The following is an 18,433-nucleotide window of genomic DNA, read 5'->3' as shown; positions in this document are numbered from 1 at the left end:
TTCCCTGCTGGTGTGCAGGGGGTTGGGGCTGGGCGGGGCCCCCCGCCGGTACCATGGGGCTGGGGCCAGCAGTGACAGCAGCCAGAAGGAGCTGTGAAGCTGCCCTAGCACCACTGTATGCCTAAGGGGCAGCAGGATACACTAGAGGCAGGCAGTGCGGAGTAGGGGTCGGCTGGGGTTGGGGCTGTGCCCAGGCTCTGGCTGATCTACTCTGTTGGGGGTGAGTCCAGGGTAGGGGCTGTGCGCCTCTGGCAGTGGCAGGGAGGTGCTATAGGGCACATGAGCTCTGGGCTGTTGCAGGCAGGGGTGGATGCTGACCAGCTCAAGCAGGGAATGTGTGGGGGAGCTCCAATGCATATCCCACCATACCTGCAGACTCCTCTGCAAACCACATCCTCTCCCACACAATCACACATCCCACCAACACCGCACCCCTCCCCCACATGCACCTGTGCACATCTGGGGGGAGCCCTGCTCACTGCTATATGCCCACAGCCCATACCTTCCCCCCCCCACACACACACCCCTTCTTATACAAGCATAAGACTTCATTTTGAGGTATTATGCAATCACCCACACATGGACAAATATTTTTTAAAAATAAAATACATTGTTGATTTAAAAAAAAAAATAAAATCAAACACTAAGTGTAGAATTTGTGGGGGCTTTTCTGGTTCCAAGATGGCAAATCCCTCTTCCCAAAAGCAGTGCTTCTGGGGGCAAGGGGAGGGACTTCTGACAGCAAAGGTTGGGGGCTAGGGGACAGGTCTTCTGGTCCCAAGATGGCAACCAGGGGATGGGGCTCCTGTCAAGGGGCAGGGCTACCCTTGTGGCTCTCAACAGCTCAACAAAACTCATTAAGCGGCCCTCTGAAATAAGTGCCTGTCCCCATGTTATGCCCATGCCACCCTCTATGCAGTTCTTTCAGACCTTCGTGCATACGGCTAAGTTGTTTGTGTTGTCTTGTGCATCTTCCGTTGTGTCACGATTCTTTGTCCTTGACTTGAATCCTTTGAAAACTGGACACACTGGCACATACTTCAGCCAGTGGATCCTTTTTACCACATTCATCCCAAATGGGAAGTCATAGCTTTTCAGGTTTTCAGACATGCTGCTGTCAGCATGCGCTCCTGCCTTCCACTGCACCAGTCCTCGTTCCTCTTCCGTCCCTGGGAGGAGGTAAAGGTCCCAGAGTTTAGGTTAACATACAAGACTGGCAGTTAAAGTAGAAGAGGAGCAATAGAAGAGTAGAGCAAGAGAAGTAGAAGAGGAGCTGCCTACAACAGTAGGGTAGCAAGTAACTTAATCTTTTCAAGTTAGAAGTATTTTTGTGGGCAGTTCTGGGGAGAGGCAATTCCCACCCCACCCAATACTGTGTCAGTACATTGCTCTCTCTCACCTGGGATCCGGCCCCCTCAAGTGGCTAGTATCTGATGCTTCTGATGGATGCAAACTCACCTGGCTAATCTGAGTCTACACAAGCGGAGAAGAAAACTTCCCTGCAGTCTGTTCCCTGCATTGGATTATCCTGCCATCACTGAACATGAACTGTACTTGCCAGCATAAGATCTACTATGAAACTGCATGCGGGAAGACAGCAGGAACAAGCTTATAGTGTAACATCTGTTGCTTGTTTTCAAGACTTCCTGCCCTTTTTAAAAATACTGTCAGTGTTTCATTCGGACCTTCTGTGGCAGACAGACGTTGTAAGTTAGCTGGTTGTATTGTTGAATGATGTTTCTGCTCATTTATGATTGTCACTAGTGATCCTTACTTATGCTCTGATACTGGGCACAAAGGGCAGCAGTGGGGGGATGTGTGGGACTGATCAACTAAATTCATAATGAATACCTCGTTGAAGTGCTTTCTAAAGTTTTTTCTTTTTGTCACAAAATGTTTATATTTAGTTCCAATTGTGCCAGTGTTGTATACTTGGAGAAACCATCTTAAAGCATGGCTATCCAACTTCTAGGTGGTTTGGGGTTGCACTAGTGTGAGCTATGGCCCCTATGTTGCCCTGTATGTGTGGCTAGCATAGCTAGCTTTTGCACCACAAAGATAGCCCTCACCTCTGTTCTCTCACTCCGTGTTCAGCTGTGCTGTCTCCTGGGTTGGGAGCAGGCATCATAAATGGAGGGAGGGAGAGGCTACAGCAGTGGTTCTCAACCCTATGAAACTTAAGGCACTCCTTGCTAATGTCGTGGTACTCAGAAAATGCTGGATCTTAATTTTTGCTCTCTTTTGACTACGGAAAAATAATAGAGCAGTTTTTCTGTTGCAAAGAACTCAGAAAGACCACATCAGATGAGAGAGGATTCTATAATGTGAAAAACAATTTGCATGCCTAACTACTAGGATTGCATGGCACCCCAAACACCCTTGAAAAAGGTGGTTGCGAATTACTGGCCTAGAGACCCCTGGCTGCAGCAGCAATGGGAGCAATAGGGGGAGTGGTGGCTGGATAAGAGCCTGGGGGCCACTCGTTAACTCCTTTGGCTGTGGCCTGCCAGCTGGACAGCCCTGTCTTAGAGGATTTTTATGGCTCCATCTCAAAATACAGTTTTAAAAAAGTCCATGCTTCTTGCTGAAGATGGATCATTTGCCAGCAGCAATTAATATGGCTTAACTTCCTCAGCAAGGCCTGAAATCATAACACGGGCAACATGCTCTATGAGAAGTGGACTCATAACATATTGGTGCATTATAAAGGCTTAATATCTTGTCACAAAATCTTCCAGCAGCTGTACCTGGAATGGTGTTGTCCAGTATGAAGGCAATGCTACCCCCAACAAACATTTCTGTTGTTAACAGCACTGTTAATATTTGGTCCACTTCAGGCACACCTGTAAGACAGTGAGCAAGTGCACCTGTCAGGTTAGATGCTATTATCATTAAAAAGTAAGAATGGTGTGTTTAATGGGGATTACCGGCTGTTGTCTAGAAACAAACCTCCACGCGACTGGAGCATAACTATCTGATTGAGTCTAAGAAGTTTAATGGTGGTGTGTACATTGCTGGTGTGTCTGCAAAGTACAGCCCAGTCAGTTGCTCACCACCCACACCAAATCCCAGGACTGAGGCAATGTAGCTGCTTCAGAGTGGCAGCTCTACTTCCTCTCCACCACCCCCAGCCCCACCCCCATTGCTCATTGTCCTGTTTGAAGATCATATTTTGTTTTCTGTGTACTTCAAAACAAAATCTAATTTATGAAGCCCAGCCTGTGTCAAAATGCCTCAGGGAGTTGCAAGCACATGGCAAAGGGAGAGGAAACCAACAGCTGCATGTTGAAAAAGTCCAGCTAGGGCTTAGATCTAATATGGAGCATGACAAAGATCTTAAATGCCTGAGGGTGTTCCTATGGAAGCTGTATGAAATTCCTAAAGTCAGGCTGTCACAATTAAGGACTGTGATTTCAATCATCACTGCTAGTACATGTTTACATGGCATCCTAGGGATCTACATTCTGTATAGAAGCCATCAAACCAACAGTTCAGTAAAGGGGACCGCTCAATGCAGTACTAACAGAGCATGTCATATACCTTGGGAGACTTTCAGCCATGGAGACATACCTGTGTTAATGGCAGTGGGGTGTGAATCCAAGTAGTTTGGCAGTGTCAGCCCAAAAAACATAGCGAATCCCAGAACAAAAAGATTGCGAGAGGAGTTCATGTCAACGAACTGCAGATTGGAAAGGCCAACAGCTGTGATCATGCCTGTGAATGTGCAAGCAGAGTTCAGCCTGGATGCAAACACAGTAGGGACAGAGTTCATTGAGAGAGGCTGCTGTGATTGCTGGCTCATCTTTTGAGCTAAGAGGCATGTATTCCAGGTGGAGGTGGAATAACCAAACAGCAAACTATTTTACTCACACAGATGCCAAAGACCTGTGCGGATGCTCCTGATTCAATTTAAACCTTGCTCAAATCAAGTTAATTCAGTATTAAACCAGATTTAAAAGAACTGTTCACAATGCTTTGCACTGGTTTAACTGAATTAATGAACAAATTGATATAAAGTTAAACCAATTTGTCTTTGAATAGCCAAATCCTAGGGTTACCTCCCTGAGCTGGAACAGTATAACAGCTGACTGAAATCTCCCTTGCAGACATTGGCAGCACCTAGCCTTAGCATCAGGTGACAAATGGAGAAGATAAATTTGAAGTGTGAAGTAAGTACCACACCTCTCTCTGCTTCCCCCTGCCAACCTCACCAGCCTCAGTGACCCTATGGAGTTGCAGTTGTGCTGCAGGAATTATTCTCTAGATTTGATGCTCAAAGGAAAGGCAATGCTTGAAGATAAGATCTTCAAAGCCAGTTCTGATGGGCACTGAGCTCCCAGTCTCATGAGCAGCTTTGCAGATCTCAGCTTTATTGTTCAAGCTTTGTAAGCCACAGCATTTTATCCAATAGTACATGAATGTATGAGGGGAAAAAAGGGAAGAGTCCGGCAATGTAATGTCAGTTCTGGACTGACTGATCCTGCTGATTGAACATATAAACAATCTATAGAAATTTTACCAAATAATGTACAGAACATCCCTCCGAGGATGGGGTCAGGGAGTGAGGCAAACAGAGCTGTGAATTTTCCAATGGTTCCCAGAACTAGCATGATACCAGCTCCATATTGAATCACTCTTCTGCTGCCCACCTGTATGGGAACATCACCAACAAGGTGAGACAAATTGCTTCATGTTTGTTCATGAACATCATCATCATTCTCACATGATCTCAAGTCAGTTTACAGAGGAGAGAAGTTCTGTTAGGGCATGAGTTACCAGGTGGTTCAGTGATGCATAGTTTTACCAGCTCCTTTTCTTGGAGTATAATCTAGTGTACAGTCTTAAGAGAAACACTGTATTGCTGGTTTCATGATGCAGGTTCTGTCTGGGAAAGCTGGTAAAACCAGGAAGATTCTTTGAGTTTTGTCTCACTCTTTCTAAATATAGTCAGTTCTTGAGGCAAAGTTGCTCCCTGAAAACTAGGCTGAGATTCCTGAAAGCAGATTGCCTTTATGCTCTCTGCCACTTCCCCTGTTCAAAGACTTCTGTATGTAGTGTAAATAAACACAGTGCCCTAACAAACAACATAGAAACTCCCAGTCAGTGGTTTCTCTTCCAATGGGAAGTTGATCAGCAAGGGCTCAGTAGGATAGTGAGCTGGTAAACTGAATAATGATGAAGTAACCTGTCAAAGGTCACCTCTGCTCAGTGGCAGAACAGAATCCAGCCCCCTGGGTGCTTTCTCAAGTTGGCCACACTACGTACAGCTTTAGAAATTAGAGAGGGATTGTTCACTGTCATGAAATGAGAGATGGGTGCTTGAAGACATTCTCTGTAAGAGCTATTGGCTGTAGTGTTACTGTCAGCAGCATGTCCTACTGCGTTGGATGAAAAGCCCTAGTGAGACTTGGCCCTTCTAGAGCTTCAGCCCTCCAAGGACACTGGTGTTCAGGAGTCACTTGGCACCCACGGAGAACTGAGGTTCATGATCACAAAGAACATCTGTGGTGGAACAAGGAAGGAACACGGGCCTTCCGCATGCCCTGCCCTGACTGCCAGCACTGCCTTCCCTGCACACCGCACCAACATCTCACGCTTCTCAGCTACTTTCATCTTCAAATAGGAGCTTGGCAGCTTCCTGATTCTGTACCTTGCAACCCAAGCATGGAGGCAGGGCAGCAATGCTCGCCACAGCAGGCATCAAGTCTCTCCCTATTCCTGTACCTCATGGCTTTCTCCCTATTAACAGTAAAAGTCCCATGTTAGGCATGGCCTGCAGTGACACCCACAGCTGCTAGCCCAAGCTGTATTGAGGAAGTCCCTGAGGGCATCTATACCACCTCCAGGCTGCTGCCATGAAACACCCCCACCCACTCACCTGCCCTGCACATACTACTGCTCAGATACAAAGCAGCATAGTGCCTGGAAAGGTCCAAGCAATGATCCCTGGATAGTACCTTTGTGATGCCCAAGACACCAATGTTGGGGCTGGAGGAGGTGGAGCCATTGCCTGTTCCCAGCAACCCAGCAATGATGCAAGAAACTCCTTCCGTGAAAATGCCTCTGAAAAGAAGAAAACATTCAAAGTGTTCCATGCAGTCTCCAGGGTACTGGCAGTTCTCAGCACTGCTGCTGCATGGCAGAGATGTGTGATGCTGCTTAGGGCTAGACTGGGTATGTCAGTGTGGCAGGAGCCCAGCAAGAATGCCAGCTTCTCCCCTGGAGACTGTGTGTTGCAGCAGAAGACCCCTGCACTGGGAGGAGGTGTATTCCATGCTGCCCTTCCATGACTGGCGAGCATGGTGCCTGCTGCAGCGGCTGGCATTGTAGCCACTTTAAGCTAGGGCATTTCCTAGTCCAGCACAAAGGATGGGGTGGGCTCCTGACAGTTGTTTTGTATGCTAGTGCACTTGCCCATCGGCTGGCACTTGTGTGGGCCTGGCACATTCACAGTGCTCACCAATGCCCTGAGAGATGGTGGTTGTGGGGGGGGGGGGTCACAGCCCTCATTCAACACAGGGTCACTGGGGTTCCAGCCAACACAGTCAAACTTGGATGCTTACAGATATCTCCATCCAGCTTTCAGCATCAAATGTTCTGAGGGGCTGAGCAGCTGCAGCTTTATTGAACTTAGTGGAAATGCATTTGCCTGGTGCCTTGGAAATCCAAGCCATGGTTATTTGAGCACCTAATTTTGGGCACTCACATATGAAAGCAGCCTAAGTCCCTTCCCCTTCTCAGCCTCCTCTCAGTGCCCTTTGTCAGTGGTGATTGGTCTTCCGTGGAGCAGACTCTGGTTCCCCTGTGCATGCTTGCTGTTGACTAGAGGGGCAGGCAAGATGCTGGGACCATACCTATTAATAGCATGGACAGGTGGTGCTGGAGCCCCCGCCAGCCTGGCGCAGGAATAGTAGTCCCCAATGGACTCGATAATCCCGGCCAAGGTGGCGCTGAACATTCCCAGCACGGCCGCAGCTGTCACTGTGGGCACCCCCCACTGACCTGGGAATGGCAAAACAGAACAAGGGGTTAGCTGCCACGCCTGAGAGCTGCCCTGGAAACCATGTGCCCTGACAGGACCCAGCACAGCTCAGTGTGCCCAGGTGCCAGGACTACTGGTACAGGATGGTTTTCCCATTATCCTCCCAGTGAGGTTCACCATGGCACAAGTATCCCTAAAATACAGAAGCTGCAAGGCCCTCGATCCAATGCCTCCCTACCACACCCACACTACAGATGTGCTTCTGGGCTGAGCGTTACTCTTTGGAGAACCACCTGGTGACCAGTAACCCGGCCTTCCTCCCCACTCCTGCAGTGCTACCACCCATGCAGCAGCTCCTGGGGCTCCAGCCACAAGCTGCCAGCTTCCCTACTCTGGTGCTGACCTCAGTGCATTTGCGACCCTCTGAGTCACTTCTGCCCCACCATGCCACAGCACAGTGCAAGAGGGCTCTGCGCTCTAGCAGATGGGGCTGGTCATTAAGGCAAGAGTCCTCTTTCTCCCGTTACTGAGTGTCTGACTGGGGGGAAAGGACTTTCTCTGCCCTGGTCTAAGGCTCCTGTATAGAAAGCAGAGGGAGGAAGCAGCACACTGAGGGGGCAGTGGGGCAGGTATTAAGTCGGGGCAGGAGGTCCTACTCCTGCCTCTGCCTGGGGGGCACACAGTGCATTTAGTCCAATGCACACCAGCGAGTGTGCAGAAGGGGAGTGTGTTTATGGGTGCGTGTGGGGGCTGTACATGCACATGTCCCAGCCACGCATATGTGTGGCACAGAAACCTAAGTACACTCCTGGGCACCCCTTTTCCAAACCCCTTGACAGGAGCGCTCTTACTCACATGGATAGGGGAGGCGGAACCAAGGTGCAGTCGACATGATTTCCCCTCTGGCGTCAGTCCTGGCCTTGTAGCCATACACGTCTGCCTCACTCGGGAAGACGTTTGTCAGCGTGAGGAGGTAGCAGAGCAGCCAGACCATCGTGATGGCCAGGATGATCTGGGGAGGAGACAGGCACAGGTAACACCTGCCTTCCATGCCTGCTCAGTACCAGCACCCCAGGCAGGGGGACATTTGCTGTGGATGGCAGAGCTGCTTTGACACAGCCAGACCTGCCACCATGTCATCCAGGCCTACCCTGACAGCTGTGGGGCCCCCTTGGCTTCATAGAAATCCCTGTGCTCCCTGGAGAGGCAGGGGGCAGGGGAGTGCTATGCCAAGCACCTGAGAGCAACATGGGAAGGGAGGAAAGAGGGTGGGAGAGGGGACAAGCATGGGAGGGTCTTATTGACAGTGACTGCTGCTGGGCTGTCTCCTTGCCTGCTGTCTTGCTGGGGCTGGGGCTAGTAGCAGCTCTCTGCCCTTTGCCTGGCAGTGGCTGCTGGGGGGCCACCATACTAGCATTCCCTCTGGATCTGTACCCAGGGCTGGTGCGCCCTTCGCTCTACCCCAGTTGCACTTCTGGTCATGGCAGTGGCACAGAGAGCGTGTGGATCCTTTGGATCCACAATTCACAGGCCTGTGTCACTTCAACATGCCCTTCGGCAGCTGGCTGTACGAGGCCCATGACACACTGCAGAATAGTTCCCTCACCATCCAGTAGAGGGCAGTGGTGACACGTGCAGGCCAGGCAACCCTTCCAGTCTTCTGAGCTTTCCCCAGTGTTATTAATAACTCCCTTCCCTCCCGGCCTAATCACCACCTCTAAGGAGTTCTGCTTTCTTGGGTCCTGGTGGTGCAACAGGAAGGGCCGTGTTTGTTGTATCCCTAGTCCATCCACAGTGCCAGAGATTTTTTAGGCCAGTAATGTGGACCCACAAGAACTAGGTAATACACTGAAGGAATTATTTAACACCACCCTCTGGGTGGTAAAGTTTTGCCAGCCCCTTGTAATGAGTCTGGTCATACCGGAAACATTTTGAAGATCTGGATCCTGAACAAAGTACATCCTTTACCCCATCTGTATCCCGGCAGCCGAATAGTTACATTTCGTAGGTATTGGGCAAATAAGATGATCAGAAAAATGGACCTGTTAAAAAGAAAACTTCATTAGGACCCCAAGCTCACACCACTGGCCAGTTAGTGTGTTTGAACTCAAAGGAGTTTACCAGTTAAGATTGGGTTCATGCAAAGCCATGTCCTTGGGACTAGGTCAAAAGGAGAAGCGGTGAAGTGATGGATGTGGTTGGATTAGGGAAAGGAGAAATCTTTCTAAAAATAGGAACTTTACTGAAGAATGCCTTGGGGGGAAACAACTGAAATTATTCATGTATTTAAATCAAACTTAATAAATAGTTTTTAGTAGAAAAATAATGGGAAAAATTTTGGAACAGCCTGAACTTTCCCATTTAATATGGCAAAATGAGGCACTTGACTTTTCATTCTGAAACACCTGTTACGTTATGAATTGGCCTGTGTTAAAAAAGCCTTAAAGGGGGACAACATAATGTTTTGGATCAACCTGGGACAAATATTTTTGCCATCTTCATTTCACGAAAAGAACCCTGAAAAAATTCTCCTTTGGGGGTCAATCTGAAACTGCATGTATTACTATGAAGATGATTTTTTTTCAGACACCCAAGTACAAATTCCATAATTCAGAAGGCTAAAGAATGAATGAGATGTGCCGAACGCACAGGCCACGGTGCTGAGTGTACAGACTGCAGAGCATGGCAGGTTCTGATGACCAGCGACCTCCTTCCTTATTTGTTTCTGCTTCATTAAAGAGAGGGTTTTGTTTTGGGGTGTATCTGAAAGCACGTATCACAGACCAATAGTGAGGGTTGATCCTGGTTCTGTGTGTTCACCTCGTGCATTTGGTTGGCTGAACCAAGCTGCTTTTCACTATGGAACTAGACTGGGGTAGTGCTTTGGGTGATGGGCAGAACCAGTCAAGAATTTTCTGTCCAATGTGTATTTCTGCAGATCACAATTTTTCATGGGAAAATGGTGATTTTTACTCACAGTATTTACCATTTGGGGGAAAAATTATTTGGGGTCAGGTCACCCTGAATCAAAACATTTGGCTGGGTCAAAATGAACTGAACTGTTTCACTCTGGTCAGCTGGATATTACTCCGTGTCAGCCAGAGCTGCTGCAAGAGAGTTGCCATTTGGATACCTCATGTCCTGTTCTCTCTTCTGGCCAGGCTCCCCAGCTAGATTCATACAATCCAGTAGGATCTCCCCTTCATTTGACTAGCTACAATACATTATGGGAGTCTCATGATCACGGTGCGTCACGAGAAATGGCTTCAGCTAGAGCAGGATTGGGTCCATAGGGCAAAACCTTCTGCAATCAACAAATGCATTTGGGGATGGAGTTTCACTTCAAGTCATAGGCAGCGGAAGACCGGGGCACCGCCCAGCCCCATCCCAATAATATTTTCTAGTGCTGCTTATGCTTCAAGCTCAAGGGCCAAATTTTGCCTTTAGACATACACCTGCACAACTCCCATAGAAAACCTTTCCATAAGGATATACAGAAGCAGTATCAGGGTATCCCTCAATGACAACTAGAGACTCATCCTCTCTGTTCCTTGTCCTGTGGAATAAACTAAATGCGTACAGTGCTGCAATGCCCCAGTGTGATCCGGCACGATCCCCAGCTGCTTGAAACACTGAGAGTCCTATGAGGGAGACAGTGGGGGTGACGGTGAGGGGTCCAATGTAGCTGAGCAGTGCCCCAGGGAGGCCCACAAGCCCGATGACCACTTCCACCAGGCTGGACACGATGATCGCCCCTTGGATCTATTGTGCAAAGGGAAAAAAGGCCTCTTAAAGCATGCTCATCTCTGAGGAATCACAGGCCATCAGGCTTCAGTCCCCATACTGGTGCCACAGAAAAGGGCAATATCTGCGTGAGTCTGGAGGCCTCACAGGATCAGTGTAGCTCTGTGTTTGGGGGCTAAGGATGTAGGATTGTGGAGGCATCAGGGTGTACCTCACATGGGCCTGGAGCCACTTTGCCAGGGCCAACAGGCTCTAGAGGAGGAGGAACTCTAGGCCATGCCCATGGTGAGGGATGTTGAACACAGCTGCAGAAGTCTAGTGGCTCCTGAGGGAGAGGAGCAGTGCCTATGGTCAGCACAGCCTTTCTGCCCAAAGGTGGGTTTCCCTTGCAGGAGAGGACCATAGGCCTGCTTAACTGCACACCAGCACTGCATGGTGCATAAGGAGATGGCACCACCATGCCAGCAAGCCATGTGGTTTGGCTCACAGGACTGCCCTGGCCAGTTTCCTAGGGATGTTGCCCAGTCCCAGCCCCGCCCTGCACTGCCCTGCCCTGCCCTGTGTGGAGTCCTGAGTGGGCTTGCAGCCCTTGAGTGGCGCTTACTTCTCTCATCCGTGGGTGCCATATGTGAGATGTGTTCAGTGGTAAAGTCCAGTTGCCATAGATCTCCTCTAGAAAATAGAAGGAGGGATTTAGGGGCATCAGTGCTCAGGGATAACAGGAGTTTCATAGTTTCATAGTTGGTAGGGTCGGAAGAGACCTGAGCAGATCATCAAGTCCGACCCCCTGCCATGGCAGGAAAGAGGACTGGGGTCAAATGACCCAGGGTAGGAGCCAGCACCACATCGCTTGGAAGTTGGTTCCAGATCCTAGCCGCCTTGGCAGTGAAGTAGCACCTCCTGATATCTAGCCTGAATCTACCCTCTGCCAGTTTGTGACCGTTATTTCTAGTCACACCTGGTAGTGCTCGGGGGAACAGGGACTCCCCCAATGCCTGCTGGTCCCCCCGACTAGTTTGTAACAGGCCACTAGATCCCCCCTCAGCCTTCTCTTGTGGAGGCTGAACATGTTCAGGTCCCTTAGCCTCTCCTTGTAGGACCTGCTGTGCTGACCCCTGATCATGCGGGTGGCCCTCCTCTGGACCATCTCCATGTTGTCCACATCCCTGAGGGTTCAGGGCAGATGCAGTTGCTAATGGTCTATATTCACCCTGCACTATGCTCATTAACTCTAGTGTCCTTCCTGTGCATTCTGGGTTAAGCTGGAGTAATGCAGTGGGGAGTCCAATCCCATGCTTGTACCTTGCCTGGAAGCTGAAGGGTGCCCTGTGCTATGGGATCTGATCCTCCGTGCAGAGAACGCATCTGGAAGAAATGGCCATCCCCAGCACCTCTGAAATTCTGGCTCAAAACATGTCAGTTTGGCCCCTTTATAAGGCATGACTACATAATACACATTTTTTTTACCTACAGCCCCACCAAGTGCTAAACACTGTCTACACACCTCATGACCTTTCACATCAAGGCCTGAGAAGTTGATCATGATCACACAGCAACTCAGTAGGAGAGCTGGGACAAGAGCCCAGGCTTCCTGATACCCAGACCAACATGCTATCGATTGATTAGACCAGTGGTCTCCAACCTTTTTAAGTAGGAGTTCACCTTTGGCATTTAAAAGCAACCCAAGATGTACCGTTCACTGCCACCACTCCCCACCCCCGTCCCCCACCCAGGAGGTAAGTCTGTGGGAAGGGAAGCGGGGGTAGATTGAGAAAAAATTATTTGGGGGTGCGCCTCCCCAGCAGGTAAATCCCACCCAGCTGGGACCCCACTCAACTTACCTCTGTTCCTGCCTCTGCAGCACTGTCCCTCACCGCGGGGGCCTCACTCTAGGCCCCTTCCCTCCCCTCCCCCACAGACTGACCTGCTGGGCTGGGGCACACGCATACATGTACACAGGCACTCAGCCCCCCACCCCAGCCTCGGACTGACTCCAAGTGGGTCCGAGATCTACCACAAGAGGCTCCAAGATCTATTGGTGGATCAAGATCCATTGGTTGGTGACCACTGGACTAGACCATGTTGCCTATGTGATAGCAGCTAGGAAGCTGGATGTGGAACCTAGTCTGTAATCCTGACATATGACACTGGGCTACAAGGGTGTCCTCAGAGGAGGCATTAACTTAGTCAAGTTCATTATTATACTGCAGTGGAGTAAAATAAGCTTGAGTTACCTTCTGGGGGACATTTCCATTTCTCCAGGGCAAGAATGGATTTGGCAGGAACCAGGAAGGCTAATGCGCTTGCTTGGAACAGCGGGAGTCTGCAAAACCAAGAATAAAGACCTTCATTAGCAAGTTCTGTCTGTTTCTAACTCTCTTTCTAAGTTTCCTTCCCAGCATCTCAATAGAAAACAAGGCTTTAAGAGTAATTGTAAGATGTAAGAGCTGAGCTGAGTGGAGGGAACCCACCTGATCCCCACAGTGGTCTGGATAAGTGTCGTGATCCCAACGCAGGTGAAGATGGTGCCGATTAGCTGGCTGACAGTGTACTGGTCCTTCCCCACGCACAAGCACTCAGCCAAGAGAAACGGGACAGCTATGGTGCCGCTGAAACAGGTCAGGTAATGCTGGAGAAGGGAAGGGGAAGAAGCCCCCTGTTATGCCTATTGGTTGGACTGGGGAAAAGGGTGGAGTTTCACCTCTGTTCCCAGTTACAACAAAGTTTGCCTCTGTATGGAGGACTGCCTAGGTACCATGGACATTTTGTCTGGGCTAAAGGATGTCAGTGGTGCCTTGGGCTTTTGCAGAGATTGTGTGCAGGAGTGATAGCCTGTAGGTATTTTTTGTCCCCTAGTAAATGAGACTGAAACACAGTCACCTGTAGGGGCAGGGTCTCAGACCTCCCCTCAGAGCCTTCCTTACCTGAAAGCCAAGCAGAATGCAGAGGTACCATGGAGGTGTATCTTCAATCTTATAGATCATGTCAAACCCCTTCCTGGCTGGCCCTGTGTGATTCAGGCTCACTGTGTGGGGCTGGAAAGGGAGAAAGGAGGATTTTAGCTCTGGGGCAGTTAGAGCAGGGCTTGGAGATTTTGCCAAGATAAATGTGCTACAATTTCCTTACACTGAGCAACACCCCCACAAACTGGTTTCTGGAGCATAATCTCTCCTGTCTCCTCTGAGCCTGAGCAATCATCCCAGGTCAGTGACAGCTCAGGAACCAGTTCTAGGTGATGGCTGTACTGAGCTCCCCAGACACTGGGGCAAAACTCTGTCTGCATGGACTTGAGCTTGTGCTGTGTATACAGGAGGTCAGACCTCTCTGGCCTTAGGATCTATTCCTCCAAAGGCCCTACAAAGACCTAGGGCAGCAGCCTCTGCCACTCCAAAGTCCCCAGATCCATTGCCTGTTGCTTTATTGTCCCTTTTCACACTGGTGAGCAAGAAGTAAGTAGGGAGGGCAGTGAGAAGAACTTCAGCTATATCCTCACAAAGTGACGGCTATGGGACTTGCTTGCCAGTTATCACCATCTAAGGGTCTGGCAAAAATCACTTCCTCCAGGAGGAGAAGAGTAAGATACAGCTAGATCATAATTTGCTGATTCACAGCCTGGTCTTTGGCCTGCTTCTGGGGCACTGCAGCTATGTTTTCCCCCTTGCTTACATCTTAGCTGAGCCCTAACTTACAGTGCATTAATCCCTCAGGTAAAGGTAGTGGCCCAGGTACCCTCAGCTGAGCCCTTGCCTCACCTTGTTCTCAGGGACCGTCTCCTTCCCACATGGATATTCAGCAATGATCTCAGGTGTCCTGTCATTCAGAGCAGAAGGAGTGTTGCCATTCTGGTGTCAAGGGAGATGTAAAACAAAGGAAGTCACTATTTATTTAAGCTGTTCCATGGGGAAACTGTAGGCCAGAAGGCAGGTCAAGAGCAGGTAGTTAAAACCTTCAAGTCTGGAGATCTTTAGAAAGCACTAGAATGCATCAAAACATTTGGAGTTCATTCAAGAACATCTGAGATAGATAAGGAAAGCATGCAGGATGGTACAGCCAAACCTGGTACAATAGATATGAATGCAATGAAGGAATGCTCTAATTAAATAAGTTCATTAATCAGCAAACTGTAAGGTGTTGGCACCAGCTATGATTGATGATGCGTGGGCAGTGCTGCAGGCTGATGTTAAGTGCTTCTAACATATAAAAACTATAGAATACAAAAGCACCCTGGATTTGTGTTTAACCCTGCACTATCCCTGCTGTTCACCAGTTTGATCACCTGGCTGGTAGTATGAATGAAGTCTATACTCACTGAAAGCTGCTGTGTGCTTATATGACCTGTGTTGGTTTCATTAGTACATAGCAGGGCCTTGGAGGCAACAACAAAAACGGTAGAGAAAGCAACAGCACCAAAAGATCAAATGCGAAACAGACAGTGCTGCTGAGTGCTTTGGAAAGGGCGTGTGATGCTGCTTCCTATTGTGTTGGCTGCTCTAGTCGAGCAAGCTCAGGGAATCCCTAGAAAAGGACCCCGGCATGAGGGAGCCCCCAGAACTGGTTTGAGTTCCTTTTGTCAAGAGCAAGCATCACGTCCCAGCCTAAGTAGCCATGACTTACATTTAAAGGGAATGGCAAAACAAGACAGACTCAAATGAACATCTCAGAGGGAGAGCAAAGTGAGCGTCTCTTCTCTGCAACATGCTACATCACTCCACAGCATATCAGATGGCCAAGCTTTATCCCTACATACAGACACTGTATCATTTTACCTACCTTAGTACAACCCCTCTGCTTCAATATGCACACAGTTACACTGGTATGAATATCTGTATTCCACTATAACAATCTCTACGTGGGAAAGGACATGAGCAATACTAGAATAAGGCACTTTCAAAGCAGAATAGCTGTGTCCACACTAGGGTTTGTACTGATCTAATGATACTGGTAAAATCACAACTCAGTGAAAAAAGATAAATTGGTACAAAAATCTGGGTGTAGATCAGACTTTGGAAATAAAAAGATACAAAACAAGGAAGCCACAAACAGGACAACTGAATTGCTGCAGACATCTCACTAACATATATAAACAGAGTTAAAATAATAATTATCCTCTTCCTCACTCCCATGTAGCACATTCAAAGCCCCTTACAACAGAGTAGCTACTCAGAACACCCCTGAGCAGTGCAGCCATGCATAGGAACCCAGTAAAAGAAGCAGTATTTGACTTAAAGAGCTTTGTTTCTGTGACATCCTCCCCAGCATGGCAAGTGGACCATAAATAAATGTTAATGTGTATTATAAAGGAGTCACTCAAAATCCCTCACAACAGGGGCCCACTCTTACAAAAGGCTGAGGGGAAAGATCTGTGCCTTTAAAACCCAGTATCTTCAGTGAAAGCTGCAGATGCTCAGCTCCAAACAGAATCAGGCCCTGGACTCTGCCAGTCGCTGCAAGCTAAAATCATGTTCCTTGCAAATTTACTTCAGAATAAAACCCAGAAGCCCTCACTTCCTTGGATCCTTTTCTTCCTTCTGTCATTCTTACCCTGGCAGGGGGAGGTGAGGGAAGGGGCCTGATGCTTATGGCTCTTCTCTCCTGTGCCCTTACTGAAGCATCTCCCAAGAGTTTCCAAGTCTTTTGCTGAGTTGCAGCAGCTGATCAAGTACAAAGTGAGGCTGGGTGGTTTCCCTGTGCTGTGTTAAAGACAAGGCTGGCCTAAGGGGAGGTGGGAAAGAGCAGGAAAGAAGGGAACTAGCAACAGCAACAGCATATGCATGGACCTCATGTGTTTTAGGTGATGGCCAGCAGTCCACTCCTGAGTGGCAGGTTGGATACCTCCCCCATTGGGAGCAGAGTGGCTTCCATTCTTCCTCCAAGCCAAACCAAGCCATGGGCAGAGCCCAGCATTAAGGGTCAGTCTGACAGGTCACATTGTGTGGAATCTGTCTTCCTGCAATTATCACATTTAAAATTGCCTTTACCTTCTGCCTCGGGTCAGCAGCATACACTCTCAGATTCTCCTATTCCATTGCTTATACCAGCCCCTTCTCATAACCAACGCAGATACCTACCATCTCCTTCAGATGCAGTTATATCAAATACTCCTAAGCAAGGAAACTGATACAGATGGTGGGAGAAAGCGAGAATATGGTAAATGCAGACAATGTGTTCACCTTGGTCTGAGGTAAATCCTCCGAACTCTTCCCCATTCTTCTGCTGAGTGGTGCAGAGATTGCTGCGGAAAGAAGAGCTGGAGAAGTTTTTATGGTAGTGTGGAGGACTTTAGTCAACATATCAGACATTGTTCATGGAGTCAATCTATAACTAGAGCTATTGACTGCTGATTGTGAAATACAGGAGAGGTGTGTTTTTGAAGATCATCTATTAACTCCATTAATTATGCTGGGAATCACAGGAAATGAACAACCCCTCCTCACATTTATCAGTTTTTCACAGCAGTGTTGTAAAACATTATAGAGAGATGAGTTACAGTGTAATTGACTGGCTGAAAGACAGTTCATAAACAGACTGGAATAGAAACTGCCCTAAGCAGTTCATCCAAAGTGTGTGAGGCTGATAAGGAGCAGCAGTGGAGCCAAAGCAGCTTTCTGCAAGGGGTTGGGACCTCTGTGGGAGTGAGCATTTTGAAGTGCACACTCCTGAGAGGTGGCCTCAATTGCAATGTAAATCTGCAGAGAGGCAGACTAGAAAGTGGGCAGAGCTGCAAAGCATGGTGGGGGCAAGCCCTAGAGTTTGGTTTGGCCCATTATGCAAGTAGAGGTCCAGCTGTGAAACTCCAAAATGCAGTGATCAAGGCTTTATGTTTGAGCCAGCTGTGTTCCTCTAAACCAAGGGTGGGCAAAATATGGCTCGTGGGCCTGATCTGGTCCACCAAGGGATTTTATCCAGCCCACAGTGGGTCCTTTGATCCTACCTGGCCCAGGCATGGGGGGGCAGTCCTGGCCATGGTGCATGCTGCCAATCCCACCACCCCGAGGCATGCAGCAGGGCAGGGGTGGTAAGGTGCCTGGACTCTACTTCCCAGCAGCCCCTGCAGCAGCCAGCTCCTTCTGACTGCCATTGCCAGCATCGCCACTGCTGCCAGCCCCAGCCCTGCTGCCTGGGCACCCTGGCCCACCCACTCTGCACCCACTGCCGGGGCACCAGATGGAGTGGGTGGGCAGGGTCTCCATGGAGACTGGCCCAGGACCTATGTGGGCAGGATGCACTCAGCCAGGCAGATGGGATGGGGCCGTGGGTGGGCGAGGAGTGGTATCTTGGAGCAGGACAGGTAGGTGGGAGCCAGGGGGGCTGTGGCTGAGGCCAGGATTGTGGGGTGGTGACCGTGCAGAGCTGGGGCCCAGGGCAGAGCCATGATCCACTGCCTGCATGTCCCTGCGATGGGCAGCAGTTCTGTGGGCAGGGGAGTGCTGGGGGTGGATCGGGCTCTGCCCCAGGCCCAGCCCCATGCTGTCATTGCCCCATAATCCCAGCCCTGGCCCTGCTCACTCATCCTGCTTCCAGATGCCACTCTTCCACCCACCCACAACCCCATCCCATCCATCCGACCAAGTGTGCCCTGCCTGCGTCTGGCCAAGTGTGCCCTGCTTGCTAGGGCCGGGATCACTGGGCAGTGACAGTGCAGGGCCGGAGCCATGGCATAGGGCCACTTAGGGAGTTTTGGTGAGCTGCTGACCTGACCTGGCTTGG

General features: G+C 49.4%; 1 protein-coding gene across 1 annotated transcript; it reads right to left on the bottom strand.

Moving 5' to 3' along the window:
- Window positions 1-85: 85 nt before the first annotated feature.
- SLC23A1 (solute carrier family 23 member 1) lies at window positions 86-17,015 on the bottom strand. Its single transcript, XM_014520841.2, has 15 exons — window positions 16,897-17,015; window positions 14,479-14,568; window positions 13,651-13,761; window positions 13,198-13,355; window positions 12,961-13,049; window positions 11,331-11,398; window positions 10,563-10,744; window positions 8,904-9,024; window positions 7,838-7,994; window positions 6,855-7,002; window positions 5,958-6,063; window positions 4,520-4,649; window positions 3,571-3,714; window positions 2,748-2,843; window positions 86-1,169 (listed from the first exon to the last, which is right to left on the bottom strand). Exons 1-15 carry the CDS (start codon window positions 16,930-16,932, stop codon window positions 925-927), a joined length of 1,881 nt encoding a protein of 626 aa, XP_014376327.1. The 5' UTR covers window positions 16,933-17,015; the 3' UTR covers window positions 86-924.
- Window positions 17,016-18,433: the final 1,418 nt, after the last annotated feature.

Source organism: Alligator sinensis, unplaced genomic scaffold (assembly GCF_000455745.1).
Source record: "Alligator sinensis unplaced genomic scaffold, ASM45574v1 scaffold156_1, whole genome shotgun sequence".
In the NCBI taxonomy this organism is placed as follows: domain Eukaryota; kingdom Metazoa; phylum Chordata; order Crocodylia; family Alligatoridae; genus Alligator; species Alligator sinensis.
Note: the sequence above shows the minus strand (reverse complement) of the source record. Positions and strands in the feature narration are given on the sequence as shown.

Excerpts from the sequence above, each read along its gene's own strand:
- SLC23A1 (XM_014520841.2), bottom strand. The coding sequence starts at position 16,932 with ATGGGGAAGAGTTCGGAGGATTTACCTCAGACCAAG. Across the intron at positions 14,569-16,896 it reads AGGATTTACCTCAGACCAAG|AATGGCAACACTCCTTCTGC; the intron begins GTGAACACATTG and ends CCTTGACACCAG. Across the intron at positions 4,650-5,957 it reads GTGTCTTGGGCATCACAAAG|GTGGGCAGCAGAAGAGTGAT; the intron begins GTACTATCCAGG and ends GTTCCCATACAG.